Source organism: Nomia melanderi, chromosome 8 (genome assembly GCF_051020985.1).
Source record: "Nomia melanderi isolate GNS246 chromosome 8, iyNomMela1, whole genome shotgun sequence".
NCBI lineage: Eukaryota > Metazoa > Arthropoda > Insecta > Hymenoptera > Halictidae > Nomia > Nomia melanderi.
The window spans coordinates 11958775-11979124 of NC_135006.1; the positions used below are offsets into that span (position 1 = coordinate 11958775).

Genomic DNA, 20350 nt, shown 5'->3' on the forward strand with positions numbered 1-20350 from the left:
CTTTAAAGACTAAGTCTCTAAAGCTCAATCTTGAAGCTCTGAAGCCTTCGAAACTATAGAGCTCAGTTTTAAAATCTGAATTTTCGAAGCTATGGAACTCACCTCTAAAGACTAAGTTTCCAAAGCTCAATATTGAAGCTCTGAAACTTTCGAAACTATAGAGATCAGCTTTAAAGGCTGAGTTTTCAAAGCTCAATCTTCAAGCTCTGAAACTTCAATCTAAGAGGCACCAAAGCTCGAATCTTTATGCTCGAAGAATCAGGCCAGCTCGAGTCTTCGAACATACAGCCTTGGGCATTAAAGACCAGCGTTTGCAGTTCTAGGCTTCAGTCCTAAGAGCTTAAGGCTCTGATCCCGGTAGCAGTTACCAACGTTCAAAGTCCGGACTCCTTTTCTACAACAGTACTTATTTGTGATGCACGCGATCACATTGTCAATCCTGTCCAAACTTCCATCTCGCTCCATCCTCGTTCCTCGAGAACAGTAGCTAAAATTAATGGGGGTGCTCTAGAAAATGTTTAACCTTTGCTTTAAAATGTTCGTCTCTTTTTCAGAAGACATTATGCTTAAGGATTATACAGGGTGGAGATTACAAAGCGTTACAGTCGAATATCTCCGAAAATATTGATTGTACGCAAAAATGTTTCAAACGAAAGTTGTTCAATATTTTTCCTGGTGGACACTCCAAGGTGAGGTGAAGGCCAACTTTCTTTTTTTAAATGGAATGACACATTCTTTTTATCCACCATCAAATAGTGCGTTTCAAGAGGAATTCAACGAGTTATGACTCAAGGTCATTCAAGGTCAAACTTGCAGGGTATATTGTACAAGTATAAAGAAAGGATTCAAGAAAAAAGGACCCGTTATATTAAACGTTTATCGATAATATCAAGCGGAAATTAGGGGTGGCACAGTTCCACGGTGCCTATACGCGAGCCACCACCGCTCGAGAACAATAAACAACGGAACAATATTGAGCGGACCGATAGTGTGTATCAGGCCTTATTTTCTCCGTTTGGTTCCCCGGCTTTCTTTCCGGCGACCGATGGCCATTCAATTCCCCGCGTCGCGTCGCGGCCCTCGCGAAGGCGGTTCAAGCCAATATGAAGGGTTCGATTGCGGCCGCGCGTTTAACCGGCCCCTGCCTGAAAAATCGGCCCGCGGAATTTCCAATGTAACAGAAACGCGGCCGTAAAGTTATGCTTTTCCCGCCGCGCCGCGCCGCGCCGGGGAGAAAGTTATACGGCCGTTCCTTCCCGTCGGCGTCACCGACGATCCTGGACAATTTTAGCGCGGCGAAGTGTCCTCAGAGGACGCTCATTTCCTACATCGGTTTCCTCCGATAGGGTCTCGGATTCTTTGCTCTCCGAGGCGCGGACCGAACGCTGCCAACTGTCGAGTAAAATTAAGCGATTTGTAGTTTCTTCTGCGAACTGTAAGAATAGATTACCGAGATTTCGATTGACTTCAGAATGTCACCGAATTAATTTATTTTCAGAGCAGAACGAGTCTGACGTGGGTATCTCTAACGCATTCCGCAGCTAGCATTGATATTCGAGATCTTTGATTAACGTACTCTCTTTTTACACAATTTCGAGAGATTCTCAGTTCAGTGTTACTCGAATTTCAAATTCGAAACGATTCTTATGTTTCTTATAACCGAAATAGAATGTATTCGGTATAGATCCACTTGCTTGTAAATCCATTGCATAGCTTAAAGTCATCTGAGCTTCAACATCCTTACAATCTTCCATCTTTCTTAACCAAAGCCTCTAGTATACATCCCTTGCATAGCTTAAAGTCACCCAAACTTCAAGATCTTTGCAATCTTTCGTCTTTCTTATAACCGAATTAGAGCACACTCAATATAAATCCATTGCATAGTTCAAAGTCACCCAAACTTCAAAATCTTCACAATCTTTCATCTTTCTGAACCAAAAACTCTAGTATACATCCATTGCATAGCTTAAAGTCACCCAAACTTCAAGATCTTTACAATTTTCCTATCTTTCTCATAACCGAATTAGAGCACACTCAATATAAATCCACTGCATAGTTTAAAGTCACCCAAACTTCAAGATCTTTGCAACCTTCCTTCCTTATAACCGAATTAGAGCACGCTCAGTATAAATCCTCTTCCCTGGAGACCCGTTACACAGCGTGGAATCCATCGTTTCTTTCGCCAGAGCATCCGGCAACATCTCGCCAAGCAGGTGAGAGAAATAAGAAACGGATGACCGGGCCGATAGGAAAATGCCCGCTATTCGTTAGTGTCGTTCCCGAAATTATAAGGCACGAGGATGTTTCTGCGGGTCTTCCGCCTATCGTACACCCGAGAGACACAAATCATCGGAATCGTCACGCATTAAGAGCGTATTACAGTGATTGGAAAGTGATAACCGTAATAACCGCGCCGAGGGATAACGTCGGTGTGCCGCGTACCGGCGTATAACGCGCGCGCGCACTCGTGTGGGTACGAGTGTGCAGGCCGAGGAGGCGTCGACCGATCAGGGAATCAGCTTTAAATCGCCGATAATTTCTTTCTCCGTCCTCGTCTGCCGGGTGAGGGACGTGCTTCGGGTATCGAGTACCAGGTACCGGGTGATCGGCTCGTAAAATTTTGTGACATCCAAATTATCCGAATGCAAATTGTCCTGGCCTTGCCCCCTACCACTCTCCGGCCAGCCGCGATTGCTAAGCGTTAGCATCTTATGGAGACATTGTCCGATTTTTAACTAAGCGTTCGCTTCGTCGTTCGCCGACAATCGAAATGTTTGGTGAAAATCACCTTCAGTTGCCATTCGATTGAACGCAACGAAATTGGAAAATGAAAGATTCGATATAAAATGTTGAAGAAGATTCTAACACTTAGCCGACCGAATGGGGAGATCTCCCACTTTTCACTTAGCAACGTATTGCCTTTTATTCTGTTTATCGTTTCTTTTGTTATTTAGTCAGTCTTGATGTGGGATTATTTGCAATTCATCAAATACGGTTCTTGTTTTTACAAAACAGTTTCTAACCGAATTCATTGAATGAGTTCAATTGAAGATAATGGAGGAGGTTGTGGTTATAGTTCTTTTTAGGCAGTCGCCTAAGTGTTAACACGTGAAACGGAAATGAAACAACTCTGCCCTATGATTTATACAAGATGTTTCTATGTAAGTTGCAAATAATACTGTTAATATTTCGTCAGAAAATAATGAATGTTTGCAATGGAAAATATTGTCGAAAGGATTAAATTTCAGTATTATAAATGCACTTTCAAAACGTAGATTGATGGAAAACGGTTGAGGAAATGGAAATTTGAAGTCATTCGGTAAGATTGTCACGAGGATATAACAAATTAAAGACAATTTCGGAATGTGCAGTCTGGTATATGTACAGTTGTTCGCATGAAGGTTGAATTCTTTGGTAGTTTCGAGGAGTTTAGTGATTCTTGGAGAGTTCGATCGTATATTTTGTACGTTACAATGTGAGTCTGTGGTTTAATATTTTTAGTTTTCCTTAGTTAATATATTAGCATCTCGTTGAATCACTTCATTTCGCGCAACGAAGTGGCGAATAAAATTAATTAATCGCTTCAACTGTTACACGCTCAAGCGTGAGAGCTCATTGCAACTTCAATTACAAGATATATTCGTTTTAATACAATAAATTTTTAATTTGTATTAACAGACTGACATTTCTTAGTTTTGCACTATTTTCCCGTAGTCACGAAAAATATTCTTATAGAGGGTTAAGCGACGTTCATTCCGACGAACAGAAATTCTCAACTGAATGGTGCCCGATTCATTCTGTCCGACCACTATCCCGGAAATCGGAGATGACGTAAAACCGATCGAACTGACCCCCAAAAGTGAAAAATCTCTCTCGGACCCGTTCGACCGGGACTTCCGGCTGTCCGGGCGCAAATCACCGGAATTGTCGCGCATTACGTGGCGTATTACGGTGATCCGCGCGGCGAGATAGCCTTAATAACGAGGCAACAAAGTACAACGTGTGTGTAAGGGCGGCGCGCCGGGATCACTGGGGTATAAGAGTAGGGAGGAGTAGGGCCCGCGCAGAAAATCATCTTTAAACCGCCGATAATTTCTTCGTTCGTCCTTTCTCCTCGCCCTCCGGGTGGACGATGGCCGGGGGTTGCTGGAAACGGAACGTGAAGGGGGAAGATCATTCGGCGAAGGGTTGGAGGGAGAGAGATAGAGATTGGAAAGGTGCGAGTTAGTACACTCGTCGACAAAAATTAACAGTTTCACGTCGGCTGTCGTTTATACGTGATTTCCTTAGGCTGAGGTTACACTGAATGCTTCGTGACACTGATCCAAGAATGCATTGGGTTGCAACAGAAGTTTGTTGGGATGTATTCAACATCCTTTTCGTGTTATTTCTCTTGTGCAGTGAAATAGCAAAACTTCTTATTCAATCATACATGTTCTCAACAAATTCTATTTCAATTTGCAGTTGGAACATGTTTACCTGCAACCGGATTTATTTGATTACTAATATTTGTGGAGGAAATAATTAAAGTAAGGAAATCACCCTACTTTAGATGTATACTGCTCGATTTCAACGGAATTTATATGTGTACTCTATGAAATTTTAGAATATTTACTATTCGACGAATACAATGCTTCTACTATAGATATCATAAAGTTCGTAAACCAGTGTTTCGTTAGGTCGAACTTATTTTACTACCAATATTCGCGGAGAAAATGATTGAAGTAATATAATGAGTCTACCTCAGATTATATTGCTATATTTCAATGAAACTGTAATCTACATGTACTCTATGAAATTTAATATTTACTACTCGATGAGTACAAACGTGTCTATAAATATATTTTAAAAGAGAACGTTCGTTTCGTTGTATCTACGAATAAATGAAGCGAATAGTAATAGTGACGCATGGTTCAACGATGCTTAATCCAACTAAGTATTCGTCTTCGTTCAGAATTATGAACAACATATGCGACGAGACTTTCTACCAATGTGATACTTTCGTGGGCCAGTGTATGTTGATTAAAAACTGTTTTCTTTCTTAACTTGTGTTCGTGAGTGTATACCGCAGACGCGAGAGGGTCACGAGCTGGGCCCGTTCGGGGCCCCGGCCACGGTGTGATCTTATTATACCGCGAACCGATGATGACCGTGTTTAGGTGTTGGCTTGCCAGATTTAAGAATACATCACCTACCCAGCCCCCTGCATCGACGATTATGGTAACGAGGCCTCTTTAGTCACGTTGACGTACACCTTATTCGCGCCGCGTTCACCGGCCCGCCTATATTCTCCGCGTAGCCTTTAACACGGGTACCACAGGTCGTTGTATATACAGGGTGTGGCAGGACAGCCGGAGTACGACCGGACCAGGGTGATTCTAGGTGCGAAAATATTAAATTGGCCAAAATCTTGTCGTTTCACTATGAAACGGCGCTTCTATTGTAACGTACGAATACATGTTACAAATATGGGAAGACGGAGACAATAGAAATCCGACTTATAGTTTAACACGGTGATTGTCACGGTGGCCACCGGTGATTGGACCTTGAAAATTGCTTAAATACAATTACAATAAGAAAACTGATATTGAATAAAGATACTTAGTAACACTGGATGATAGTGTAACACGTGTAATGTATCAAGGCATTGATAATTATTTCTACCGTTTGCCTTTGTTATGAAGGAATATGTATTGTTACGCAAAACGTTCGAAATTATCGTGGCAGTCGACGTGGTAATGGCAGTTCATTCAATAGAGTGAAATCAGTTTTGATAGTCGAATAAGTCGGAGTAGAAAACGAAGGTTTTCTTGTTCGACGTTCCGTTTTCGAGGGAAGTTTGAAGATTCTGTTGAGCTGATTGGATAGCTTCAGATTAGGTGTATACACAAGAAATTTCGATATGTAGACGATGCGTTTATGGACGTTGGTAATATCGATTATTTTATGGTATTAACGTTTAAACGAAATTTTATAGTATTCTAGGTTGGAGGAAATTTTGTATAGAGGATACGAGATTCTGTTTGGTATTTTATGAGATTGTTGAAATTGTTTTCGAAGAATCGTTTTACGCTCGTCGATTAACATCTACACAATTACACCGATCTCCGCGCGGAGGGTAATTCAATTTGGACTATTTTCCGTCGGCTAGGTCTGGTTGCACCGATAATTACAGACGCTCCCCCCGTTTTCGCGAAGCCACTAACGTGCCCCTTTGTTCGCGAGTCTGATTTCCGTACGAATCAATTTTTTTTAATTTATCCAAACGCCACCCCTTCTCCGGTGACGGGGAATCGTTAGCGATACCGCACATCGATTCAACTCCCCGTCCGGAATCAGGTTCAACCTTGCACCATATCATCTGCGTGATTGACTTTCGAATACGATTGGAAGTTCCAAATCAATTATCAACTTTTCAGTTCTTATTTTGCCAAACAAACCACCTTAACTGTGTAGAATTTTTATTGTTAATGATTCAACAGCGAACAGTATCGATATCGTCCAATTAGAAGCCAAAAATCAATCATCAACCTTTCAATTCTTTGATCCTAAATTACCCTTATCCTGAACGAACCACCTTTACTGTATAGAATCTTTATTGCCGATAAATCAACAGCTAATAGTATCAACATCGTCAAATTAAAAGCTGACAATCAATTATCAACCATCCAATATCTTTACCCTAAACGAACCAGCTTTACTGTATAGAATCTCTATTACTAATCATTCAACGGCTAGCAATGTCAACGTCAAACTGAAAGCTCAAACTCATTTATTAACCTTCCAGTGTCTTCATCCGAAGTTCTTAAGAAATCTTACTTTACAGAATCTTTATTATTAGTAATTCAACTCATCAAATCATCCTTATCCCACGTTTATCTCTCGTCTTTGCTGCAAACGTAGCTCGTTCGCATTGGTTCGGTTGGTGCAAACGCGCCGCGAGAGATTTCTCACGAATCGTCCGGCCGCGCACCAGTTGCCGGTGGGGTTGGCGTCTCGGCGAGGGTGTAGGAGGCGGCCGACGTTGTCGGTGTACGCGCAGACGCGTTAATGGCCGCGAGACCTGAGCCCGTCGATGTCATTTCTTGTTTGCGATCTGTTGTTGCCGGCGCGAGATATATCCGGCCTAATGACAGGCCGCGTCGTGCCGGCGCGCGCGAACCACGTACCCCGTGGCTGTTCTGTGCCGAACCACCGGTGAATCAAGTCCTTTCCCGCGGCTTTTCGTCCTTTCACCGCCATTTTTCTTCCGCGCCGACTGACCCGAGTCCATCCGTTCCCTCGTACCTTCGTGTTCACATCCTGCATTTACTTTTGACGCGTCGACCGCCGCATCGGCGAGCACATCAAAATTCTATACGACTTTCTTCGATACACGGAAATTACAGAATTCAAGTTCTTCGAGCACTTATGTTACATCTCACGGATGAAAGGAAAATTACAGTCGATTCTTAGATTAACAGTCGAAGCTTTGAAGTTGTAAATTTCCTGCAGATCCTTTTTCGTCGAACTTCACTCGGAGAATGGGTGTATCTTTGCCTCTCATCCTTAACCCCTTGCCCTGCGATTTATTTCTCAACAGCGATACAACTTTGACAGTAACAATTCATTGAAAAAGAGAAATTCTATGCGTATTCTGCGTCTACGTTCCCCCGATAATATAATAATCGGTAAGAGAAGAATATTTCATTCCAATTCAAAGGAACCGAGTAACATCCATTTGAAACGTCCATGACTCGAGTGCCAACTTACAAATTCACGCAAGCAATTAATACACCCTAGACACCCAATAAAAATATATAACACGCTTCTACCGAATACTCTACATTGAGAAATCCACAAAAACCACCGTTCCGTTCGTACCCAGCATCCATCAAACTCCATCAAACGCATCTTCCGAAGGATCCAGCTCGACGCAAGAATCATTGACCTCCAAACCGAAGAACCACCGAGAAAACGCATCGAACGGGTTAACTCGAAACTCCTTCGTAACGCCTTTACCCATCGATCTCTCGAGAGGCTCGCACGGTGGAATATTCCCCTTGACAAAATCGTGATTTCTTTTCCCCGCTAGACCCGGGGAAGAGAGATCGCCGCGGAAGATCGTATATCGCGCCGCGGACCCGCCAGTGGTGGTGGTGGTGGTGGGTTTCCTCGTGGCTCGCGCGCAACAAACCCGCAAACGGGCCGAAGAAAGAGAAAGAGGAAGAGAGGGAGAGAGAGAGAGAGAGAGAGAGAGAAGGAGAGAAAGAGAGAGAGAGGGCTCTTTGCCATTTTCCAAGGTGGCTGCTTTATTATTGGCACGGAGCCTTAAATCTCGTAGGCGCTCGTAGGCCGTGGGCTCGTCGAAGCCTCCTCCTTGGCAGTCGAGTTGTTGCCGGCTATAATACATTATGCCTACCTAAGGCTGTTAGTGGCCACCTCGTGCTGGCGCGTTAAGTTATTAGAGAATCAATTACTCCTTGCTATTGTTTATGACGGCCCAAGGGTCTGACGTGGTCCTCCCATCCCTTCGCTCTCCTCTTTCTTCGTCTATCTCTCGCTCTTCCCCTTTAACTTTCTCTCTCCCCCCGCCCCTCTCTATCTCGCTCTCTCTCTCTCTGTTTCTCTCTCTGTCCTCTCTTCCTCTCTCTCGAAGCCTCCGCCTAACCCTTGCTCCGTCCTGCTCCCACGAGACCGCTCGTCCCTCTTCCCGTCTTTTTTTCACTGACCCTCCTCCCCCGTTCTCGTTTCAATTCCCCTACCTTCCTCCCTCCGCGGGCCGTTCATCGTACTGTCGGCGCTCTTCCGACCGTCTAAACAGGGCCCTCGTTTTTCGACCCCCTCCCCACGCCGTTCAAAGAGTTAACACCGCTCGTTCCGCTAACGAACGCTCGTCGATCACGATTCGTTTCCGCGACGTCCGCGTCGGGCCAACCAATTTCCGCGACTCGTCGTGATTCACTGTTTTCGGGTGTCCCTGGACGGCTCGGGCTACTCCGCGCTGCTCTGGGGAGGACTCGACGCCATGTTTGTTATACTTCGGTCTGTCCCGTTCTTCGTTGCGCCGGTTGGCCGGTGACGACAATGTGTCCAAATCGAGGCGTCACCGTTGCTGTAGATGTTTGAGTATTGTTACCTCTGGATGTCCTTGAGCTATTGTCAGGGCTCCACGTTACTGTTTGTATCATTAACCCCTTGTCCTGTGATCTCTCCGCGACTGTTCTCGATGGAACTACTTTATTGTTAATAATTTACCAGAGAAAGGAAAGAATCTGTGGTTATCCCGTGTCTACGTTTGTTTCGAAGATTAAAGATTGATAATAGACAAATAATATTTCCTTTATACGAAAACTAATAAATAACATTCAGATTTGTCGAAGTCGATTGAAAATTTTCATTACGAGTATGACTCGATATTATAGAAGAGGTTAATAGAGCTGGTTAATGGACTCTGTAACGTGAATTAAAATTGAGGTTGTAAACACTTGTGAAGGATAAATAGATTCTATACGCGAATGTACTCTGCACATAGTGACAAACGATCACCAGAAATGGAGATAGATTCTAATACAGAATCTGTAGTTTCTAGTGAATCGATAGAAGTTACACAGAATCCAATGGGAAACAATGCTTATTAATCATAGTAGATATCTAGTAAAGAATAAAGTTATTCCACATTCATTCCCCACACCAGACACCGAGTACAGTGATCAACCCTTTGCACTCGAGAGGCGACTCCCAGGCGCCAGATGATTCGATACAGCAAAAATTATAAACCTTGTTATTTACCATTAACTTTATCAATACGTGGAATATTGAAAGAAAATAGCTTCACCCAATTTGATCTCTTATTAAACTCATTTCAAAGAATCTCGCCTACATTTATTTAGAAAGTATAGAATATTTCAAGCGAAAAACTTCCGTATTAGAGGAAAACCTGAAAGCTTTCCTCGGAATCACAAACACAGCATAAACGTGCAGTTTCACGTGGATGGACACTGCGAAACCTGCGTGCAGCGTTCTACAGTCGTTCTAGTTAGCCCGACCCAGAGTACGGCGATCCATATGCAGAAATTGAAATGCCCGAATTAGATGACAGTGACTATCAACCGGTCTTGCCATCCGGGGATGTTACCGGCCTTCTTCTGGGCGCCCGGATCGCCGGGTCGGAGCGAGAAGAGGCTCGGAGCTGCGATGGGTGGTCGATCGTGCATGAATGTTTCATGGCTCCTAACTATCCACGAAACATGATCGATGGCCGGTTAGCACTCCACTCGCCGGCCCTTATGGCTGGGGCCCCCACGGGCCTGTCTTCGTGCGTGCGTGTGATTACACAGGCCAGGCCGCGGCCGCCCCGCGCTACGTGTCCCTGCGGTGTGGTTGCGCGAGGCGTAGTTCATAAATACGCCGCCATTTGGCAGTAAATCTTGGTAGCCACCGTGAGGCGGCCGAAGGTGGTCTCTCTCGTCCTCTTTCGTTCCGTGCGCGGCGTTCTTCGTTGTTAATTACCGTGTTTTAACACCTAGCCCCACACCAGTTTTGCCCCGGTGAGGTCCGCGGCCGACGCTCCTCTCGCCTCTCCCTCCACTCGCGAGACCGTCGCCCCCTTCCCCGCCCCCGTCTCGTTGCCGTACCCGGGACACGCCGCCGCGGCCCGTTCCAGACCTATTCGGGCCATTCGTTGGGTTTTTAGGGCTGTTTCGTGCATGTGACCGCGGATTTTATTGATTTCGCTGATCGGAGCGGTCGTTGAGGATTCGGCCGAGGATTTCTTGTTTCCTGGGTTTAGAGCGGAGGTGGCCAAACCGTGGCGCACTGGATGATTACAAGTGGATTGCATCCGTGCGTCTGCCTATTCTTTTTAAGTGCTCCGATGAACGTGCGCCTTTTGTGCTCACGTGAATTAATTAATTTAACTGCGAGATTGAGTTGCTCCTTTTCCTCCTCTAAGCGAAGCAGATCCTCCTCCTATCTCCACTTTCCTACCGCAACCGTGAACGTAAGAAGGTCGAAGAGGTGCTCGAGTTTTATGGCGCATCTGAACTTGTCTGTGAACAAAATTCGCGTATGGTATGCAAAGGTTGGCTAGCTCTCGTTTAGAGGGTTTATGGAGGAGCTTCGGGGAGAACACGTTTCCACGAAAAGCATTAGTGAGGATAGAAAGGAATAATTGTTAATTACTTGCTATCGTAATTCTTACGTTACACTGTTATCTAGGTATCTATGCTATTGAACGTTTTTATTCGGCGTCAGTTGTATGAATTGTAATTGCTTTCAGGCCATTTCGAAGCTTCGGCCCCGTGGGACCATTGTGGCAGCGAAAGTGTATATTTTTGGGGTTGCTCGGAGATAATGGTAGAAACTTGATACTTAGCTGATTGGCTCTTTTAGAGTAAACGTTTTAGGTAACAGTTTATGGAGTTTGGAAGCTTTGCTTCTTCTGGGGAATTAGTGTAGCTTGAAATGTTTGTAGACCGTTAGTATTCGAGCGAGTTATTGGCTAGATTCAAAAAGAATCTAACTTCTTTGTTACATTTCGAAGTATTTTGGCATGGTACGTTGTGAGATCGATCGCAAATTGTTAGGATTTATTATAGAATTGTCATAAATCATCCAACTAGGACATCTATTCAAGTCGTAACGTAATTTTTCATTCCTCCGCGACGATAAAAACTCGGGTAAACACACAAGACTTAACACACTCCCATTTCCCGACGATAAAAGAAAAAGATCTCAATTAAAACGATCGAACTCTCCAAAAGGTTCACGATTCATTTCCACGCGGAAACGTCGATTTCTTGCGTACGTTCAAGCCGCGTTCGAGCCTATAACAAGGCTCCTCTGATTAACACTTAAACGACCGGCTATTTAATTTGCAGCTATACATACACAATCAGCAGGCCACGCCGAAACCAAGCTGAAATCAAATCACACGCTCGTAACAGGTGATTTAAGGCAGGCCGATTTGATAAAGACACCGACGTGGCAAGTCCAATATCGCAGACAGGAAAAATTCGACGCCGCGCCGGTCGTTCGTAAACGTCGCAAAAATGCGACGCCGGTTATTTAAGTGTTAAGTGTTCCCTCCCCCCCATACCTCCCTCTCACCCGACTGGAAGCTTTCTATCCGTCGTAACAGTATCTTTTATTGATTCGACGCTCGGCGCAGATTGATTTCTAGTGTTTGCATTGTAATTGAACGGCTCCGCTCAGCTCGGCGCGCGCCGCGCCGCACGGTTTCCTCGATCGGCCGGCAGCGGGCAGGTAGAACAATCGATCGGGCAGATCGATCACGGAATTGGTTCTCCCCCCGGGGGCGACGAAAATCACTCATCCCGGGAGCGGCCGCGCCCAATGGGAGCTCGAGTTTCAGCATTTTTTCGAACCGGCCTGTCGGCCCGCCGTTAATTATACATTTGCCAGATATTACTGCTACCAGTTCCCTCGTAAATCCCCTCCGCTCGCCGGCGATTAGGCGTCTCTTCGTATTTCGGCGAGCCCAGGGTGGTAAATCGGTTCCTCGGGCTTTTCTTTTTCTCGGTCCTCTTCGAGCTGCGCCGTTGCTTTTTCTATTTTCGAATCAGCCGACGATGTCCTCGGATGAACAACGAACGAGACCGACGCGAGAACCGCCGATAATCTTTCAATTATCTCGACAATCACTGCCAACCCCTTTGCACTCGAAGTGACTCTTGCTCGACATATTCGACGTAGCGACATTAGGAAGACATAGCATCAAGCTTTGCGCGATGTATCGATGAAATTGGATTTTTAACCCTTTGCGGAGGAAGCTGCTTTACAAAGCTAAATTGTATATCAATCGCTTAATTAATAGGAAAAAAGAAAGCTACGTTCTCTCTTGGAAAATATTGGATATCTCTATTGAGAAACTGTCGAGGGTTAACCCTTTGCACTCGATACTCTCACCACTTGATTTCATACAGTAAACCTATAAAATTTGTTGTTTAATATTATACATCGTATCATGTATCAACCCGAGAAATATTAAAATAAAAATTGTTCCTCGGTAACTTTATCTCATCGGATGTTCAAATATTTCTAGTGAGAAACTTCCGACAAAGGGTTAATATTCCGATATAGTTACTTCTTCAGTTTTAAATTCTTCAGTCGAAGACGATAGAAGTACACCTTCTCCAATATCAATTCCACGTTCGGCCCGTAGCGCAAACAAAAATGTCGATTTTTCGAAGGGAAAGGCGGTCGCGTAATTTCAGCGCGTCCTAAAACAAGAAACCGAAGGCCGGTGATTTTGACTGGTTCTAGGGTTCCAGTCGAGCGAGGCCGGCGCGGCGGTGCTTAATTAAATACATTTTACGAATTTATCTCGCGTTTCGATCTAGCGAGCGTATCCCTCGCCGGGAGGAAGGGCGCTTCAACGTCGGAGGAGGTAAAGACCGGGGGTAGACGGGCCTCTCACCGTCAGGCGGCCATAACTCTTTATCAATTTGTGGGTTAACCGATAATTGCGTAACGTCATTCATATTCCGGCGCGGGGCGCGCGCGTATTAATTCCCCCGGCCCGCCGCCGTCGTATTTCTTCGTCCGTCCGCCTCGGAGAACCCGGGGCCCGCGATACGCTTGTGGCGCGCGTTGTTCGGCCCCGGTGGCCGACAACACCGCGATCCTTATCTCTTATCCGGCGCGCGATGAGGAACCGCGAAGAGGCCCTCCTAAGCCGGCCGCGGCGATAAAGTATAGTTTCCGGGCTGAAGAGTTCCATTTGAATGCGGCAGACGCCTGATAACCGCTTGCCTTGTGATACCGCGGCGGAGCCTTCGCGAAGATTTCGAACGTGGTTGAACCCTTTGCACCCTGTGACTCTCAGTCACCACGTGATTTGACGCAGGAAAAATATAAAGTCTGACATTTAATGATGAACTTTGAAATAGTGGAATAACAGCTTTGTTCCTCAATTTGCGATTTTCCGAGTTAGTTTCGAAGAATCATCTTTGTATTGTAAAAGGATGCTAAATATTTCTAGCGAGAAACTTCCGAGTACTAAGGGTTAACACTAAACCGAGCAATTATATTTTTTGAAATTTCTGTATGGAAACTGTAAGGGTGTTTTTATTGAGATTAGAATTGATTCAGAATTCAGTTTGTCTAATGCTGGAACAGGTTCTTTAATCATTCCTCAGAGAAATGTCGGTCATATCTTTAATCGGAACAAGAAGAAGAAATCGGAATAGGTCATTCATAGAGATCAGCACGTAGTTTCCTTTTTTTCTATTGATTTAGCGATTGATAGATAATTTGGTTTCGTCTGTTGAAGGTTTTGTATAAATCTAAGAACCTTCGTGCGCAGAGTTGATCATTCCTCAGAGAAACGTCGGCCACATCTTTAATCATTGTAAGAGAAAATCAGAAGTGGATCGTTTTGACTCACCTGGTAATTTTAGCGGTAACATATGAATTTTCTTATGGTTTATTGTGTTATTTAGATCTAAATACAAGCAATCTTCATTTTTCTATAGATACGGTGTACTTAGTTACACGAAGGGGTTAATCCCTTGCCTTATGATTAATAATATGATTTATTCTGTTATTCCGTCGATTTCTTAGATCTACAAGCAATCTTTATTTTTCCATAGGTACGGCATATCTTTTTACACGAATGAAACGTTATTCTTCTATCATCGGATGTTATACTTCGGAGCAAACATAGTCGTAGAATATGCAACGTATCCCATTCTGAGGATAGGCAAAAATGCGAGATTGAAAATAAAATGTTGCAGCACGGATACTATACTTCAACCCCGACTGCCGCCGTTCCTCCGCGTTTCTACCCTCGCCCGCGCAATTAGAGGCACGGTACACTCGGTTATTATCCGTCGCGGAGCGGCTGCGCTGCGCGCGAGCCCTAACGAGACGCGAACGAGTAAGCGGTTGATAAATGCCGCCGCGGGTTTTATCTTTTCTTCTTTCCTCCCTCGGCGTTCGCGAGTCTTCGGCGGCCAGAAGAAAGGTGCGCGGCTGGATCGTGAATACATCGTGTTATTGTACGTGTGAATTATTATCGCTAAGATAATCTCAAAAAACATCGTATACAGCTCGTCGGAAAATGTTGAATATTTCTCGTGGAAAACTTTTGAACGCAAAGGATTCAAGCTAATCGTACACAATTAACGTCTTGCGCTTCCTTCAAATCTTCCTCGTGATCACAATTTGACGATGACATCCAAGTCAACCCTTACTGACACGTCGCTCGTAAATCATAAAGTGCCAAAACCAAGATATTCGTTAAAATACTCGCTTATACTGATCAAACCGACGGTTCAAAATCATTTCTTGCCTCAAGATTATAGTGTGACCACCCTCGTGCAACCGAAGTATATTTCCTGATCCAAATCACATTGTGAATTCGATAATCACCAGGAAAATCAGGTGCTTGGACGCAGCGAACGCTTCGTCGCAAGGGGTGCTAACCACGGTAGTCACCGATGACTCGTTCAAGTCACCAGAAAACAATCACAAGGAGGAAACCGACGTCAAATCAAACTAGTAACACGACTAACTTACCAATATCATAACTTAAGAATTACGGCACCAAACCATTAACACGCGCCACGAAGATCTCGAACATTTCTCCGTAGTTATTCTTTCCCAGCGAAAGAAAGCAGGAACAATTTTTAATGATTTAGCGTTAGACTCCTTGCATTACACTATTATCAACTTACTCACGTTAATTCTCATTTTCATTCGACATCGGTTATCTCGCGTGTCACGACTGTTTTCAAGTAACTCAGAAACGTCAGTCAGTGACTGACATGGCGCTTAACCCGTTAACCCCTTATGATTTCTTTCTGAACTGTAATCGATCTAACTACTTCGCTCTCAATGATTTATTGAAAATCAGAGGAAATTCGTCTAATCATTAACAGAGGAATAACATGTAATTTTCATTGGAACAAATTTAATAATATTCGTTTATTAAATTTCACTCGAAATCTTCGTCACGAGTCTGACTCGATATTGTAACGCCAGGGGTTAACTACTCAAACCGCTCTAGATTTTCGTAACGTGTCAACGAAAACAATCGATCAGCGTATTCCCCGCTCCGAGTACCGGAAGCCACCCCCGACGCGTCGACCGAACGGGAAGTAGATATTGGGCCGGTGTTTCGCAGGTTCGATCCGTGGGTCGTGTTCCCGCGGAAAGAGGAGGGCAGAGGGAACGTTGTCGTGGCGGCCCTCGAGAAGAGGAAGGCCGTGACGTACGATACCCCGAGGTCCTGCGATGCGAAAGCGCGTTCTCCCCGAAACACCACCGGCGAGCAACCGGCAGATGCCGCCACCAGCGCTAGCGTCGCTTATATTATTACCGGCATACATATTTATGCGTGGAACACGCGAGAGACACGCCGGTGAAAACGCGTAGGATAAAGAGGAGGACGGAGTCTGCGACCGGCCGAGAAGGAGATGGTGGGTGGAGGGTGGCACGAGGGGTTGGCGGAGGTGGAGAGGACGCGAGGAGTCGAGGAAACGAGGAGGGAACAGGGTGAGGAATGCGCGAGAGAGCAGGACTCACGTTGGCTCGGTTGAGTTAGTTATTACTGAATCAATTACCCGCTCGTATTTATAGAGTGTACCGTGTTTCTTTTCTGTTCCTCTCGACGCTCGCCACTCGAGACCTCTCTCCCGCCCCTCCTCCCTCCCCGCGTTCCCGCTCTTCGTTCGCGTTTCTCGTTCCCTTCGCCGGCTAGCCACGACCTCCTCCTTCGTCGGCCGAGACGCGCGTTGTCTTCCCGCGCGGAGAGCCTTCGACCGGATCGAGAAGAATCTCTCGGAGCGGACCGAGGAGAGATTGCGTCGAGATACGACCGGAAATTCACGGCACCGACGCGGAATATACGGCACCCACTGGCGACGCGGGGCCCTGGCTCTTCTAACCCTTCGCGCGGCGATCAGGGGGTTCGGACGCGGCGCGATTGCCTGGGTCCCGCCGGACCCTTGCTCGTGGGAGAACTTTTTCATTGAGGATCATCGTTCGATTCGCTTCTCTTCTTCTCTTGTAGGAGTCGCGGTGGATACTTCGGAATGAATGGGCGAATCTGAATGGGAGTTCGCCTGTGTTTTCCATGGAAGTTGAAATGGTTTTTTCATGGTTGTTCGCGTTCTGGAGTTTTAGGGTACAAGGGCGTAGGATGAGTACGTTGTTTTAGTTTTCAGATAAATTGCTGACGGTGACATAGTTTCGTTGAGTATAGTCGGGATATAGTCCATAGGTCAAGGGGTTGACCTCTGTGGTCGCTTGTTTATTTGGAATGGTTGTTGCATTGTTTAGCGTATGCATTTCGTGCTGCACTCTCGAATTTCCTGTAATTATGTAAGAATCTGTAGTCTAGTGATGAGATTTTTATTTGCTAACCTTATTGAAATTTTCATTGCGTATTGTACGATAAAGGATTAACCCTCCGAACTCGCGAAGTGACCCTCGGTCACTTGATTTGATACGGTAAAATTATAGTTTGATGTTTAATATTGAACTTTATATAATGCATCACTGTGTGAAGTATCAAAGTAAAATACTTTTGTCCCTTAATTTATCGATTAAATTAGGTACATTAGTTGCAATAAACATCGTCTATATTTTATTAAACAGTGTTGAATACTTCTAGCAAAAGACTTTCGAGTGCAAAGGGTTAAGATTGCTGCTTTTTGTTTTCTTTTAGAGAAACGGTGTTTTTGATTTAGTAATCAGCGTCATATGTTATTTGGATTATTTTTCGTTCCTTCCGGTGTCTATTCAATCCTTCATTTTTAGAAGCTTCGTTAGATTTTTCAATTTAAAATGACGAGCGTTAGATCCTCGAGAAGATCGGATCTTTGAATTTTTACAGTTTTTGCTCGCAGGTGTACGCGAAACAATTGACTGGTAGAATGATTTCCACAGTATGACTCGCAACCTTCGTAGACTGAGCAATATTTTTCCCACTGTTACACGGTATCGTTCTAATTTAAAAAATAATCAACGATTAGTTCTCGTCGCAGTAAAACATAATCGCGTTTCACCGGAGCAACAGTGAAACTTTTACGTGTTCCTAGCTCATTGCTGTAAATCGTGATACAAAAGCGGATCGGACTTTTATTCCGCTCGATACTGGGCAATGCCCATAATCGAACGAATCTCTAATCGATTTCCATGCAAAAAACCGAGAAAAAATCCCCGGGGAAGAATGAGTAATCACCTAAACATCCGCACTTCAATCAAGAGCTGGAATTTTATTGTGCGAGGGGTCACGGGTTAATTAGCGCAGGTCGTGACGTTAATATACCAATATTATGAGTTTGTATTTTATCGTGCACTAGGTTCTCCAGGTTAATTGCACCTGTTACGTAAGAAACTGACCCAGGATTGGATACAATAACGATGACTCTCGAACCTGCGTTGAATGTCGCTCATAAAATTGTCCCAGCTAGTAACTTGTAATTATAAGTACAGTAAGACCCCGTCTAACGCTGGGGCACGTTCCAAAAAAGACGATGCGCTGAATGAGACAACATTAAGCAGGATGATCTTGACACGTAAATAATGAGCATAACTGAAACAGAAGAGCAAATGAAAGAATAGATGATGTTTTTTATCTCATGACACGTACTGTGTGTATCTGACGGTTTGAAATACTAATATCAGTGTTATTAACAATATTCATTATTAATTATTCATATTTATACTACAATATTACTAATCATATTAATTATTATTAATTCTAATACTAATACTACAATGTTATTAATAATATTCACCGCTATTAACCCTTTGCGGACGAAGATTCTTCGAAATGTACGAAACCTTCAACGGACGAAGCTAAATTATCTACCAATCGCATAATCAATAGAGAAAAGAGAAACTTCGCGCTGGCCTCTCGTTGTTTAACTAATTCAATCATTCGTCTGCGATTTACTCTTCTTAATATGAACATTTCCTCTCGCCGATATGTCGACATTCGTCCGCAAAGGGTTAACACTAGAACTACCGAGCACTTGAACCGTCTTCTGAACATTTCTTTACGAAAACTATAATTATGAATTTATTAAGATATTAGTTGGCTTATATTTCAGTTTGAGTACTGAATAAGCTTCTTTAATTGTTTCTTGAAGTATCTGTACCTTTGCGGTAATTCTAAAAGAAGAAATTGGGAATTGATTATTTTCACACATCCAGTAGTTCTAGCGTTAATCATTAATATTAATAATTGTAATATTAGTGTTCAATTAATCCAAGGTCATTTCAAAACAGTTTTTCTCCCCGAGACCACGGAAACATTAGTTGAACTATCGTTATTCCGAGCCACTCATATAGGTCACAGGATCCTGAACGCTTTGACCATCGCATTGGTGCAACACCCTTGTTTTTTCTCTTTCTCCCTATCCCTCTCGCCAGCATCCCATTTTCACCGGTCACTTCCTATTACTACGGGTACACGCGGCTCGTCTGAGTTGGCATTCGCGAGTGACCAAGATTTATCGCCATCACCGTCAGTTTATTCGATGGTTATCGACGGTTAAACGAGCACCATGACCGAATCCGTGGGAGACCGCTGACAGTCAGCGCCTCTCGCGCGGTTTATACAGGGTGGGGCGATAACTTCTGCTAATTATCTAGAACTTCCGGATCGCAGACTTCTTTTTGCAAATTTCATGCTTCTTTTTAATCGTTCCATCGTATACTTTCTTATTTACCCTCCGAAACCAATGCCAAATTAATTCCATCAAGATCGATGAATTGGATGTGACTGCGAATTTGTCTCTAAGAAACCATAAGATTCTGGTAATCGTTTTTTAGCGAAGAAAGAATTTTCAGATATCTAAAAATGGTTTCTACTTGTTCGCAGCTTGTTATTCTTTTTGCAAATTTCATGCTTCTTTTTAATCGTTCCACCGTATACTTTCTTATTTACCCTCCGAAACCAATGCCAAATTAATTCCATCAAGATCGATGAATTGGCTGTAACCGAGAATTTGTCTCTAAAAAACTTAAGATTCTGGTAATCGTTTTTTAGCGAAGAAAGAATTTTCAGAGATCTAAAGGTAGTCTCTACTTGCTCATACCTCGCGTTATAGATTATTGAAACTATCGCCATCTATCGAATTCCTCGAAGAATAAACAAATGACAGCATCCGTGAACTTGTAACACACAAGAAATTATCGAAGTCTCCTCATTACCCCGATACGATACGAGTTCTCTAAATCTCCGTCCCTGTAGAAACGAATATCGACCAATTCGATAGACAGCTAAAGAGGCTTCGTCGCCGAAGGAGCCCCCGTCACGCGACAGTTGTATCCAATGCAACGCGTTAAATCGCGAAACAACTTCTGCAGCGATAAAATAGAATGAACCCCATCA

General features: G+C 44.1%; 1 protein-coding gene across 4 annotated transcripts in view; it reads left to right on the plus strand.

The window, feature by feature from the left end:
* LOC143174758 (uncharacterized) overlaps positions 1-20350 on the plus strand; it is a 124175-nt gene that overhangs the window by 57529 nt on the left and 46296 nt on the right. The window contains exon 1 of one of the 4 annotated variants that reach the window (XM_076369623.1): positions 18457-18527. The exons of the other annotated variants lie outside the window; for them this stretch is intronic. Coding sequence (XP_076225738.1) covers positions 18515-18527 — 13 coding nt within the window. The 5' untranslated portion in view covers positions 18457-18514. Of the gene's footprint in view, positions 1-18456; positions 18528-20350 lie in introns of those variants that run through there. 4 annotated transcript variants of the gene reach the window in all.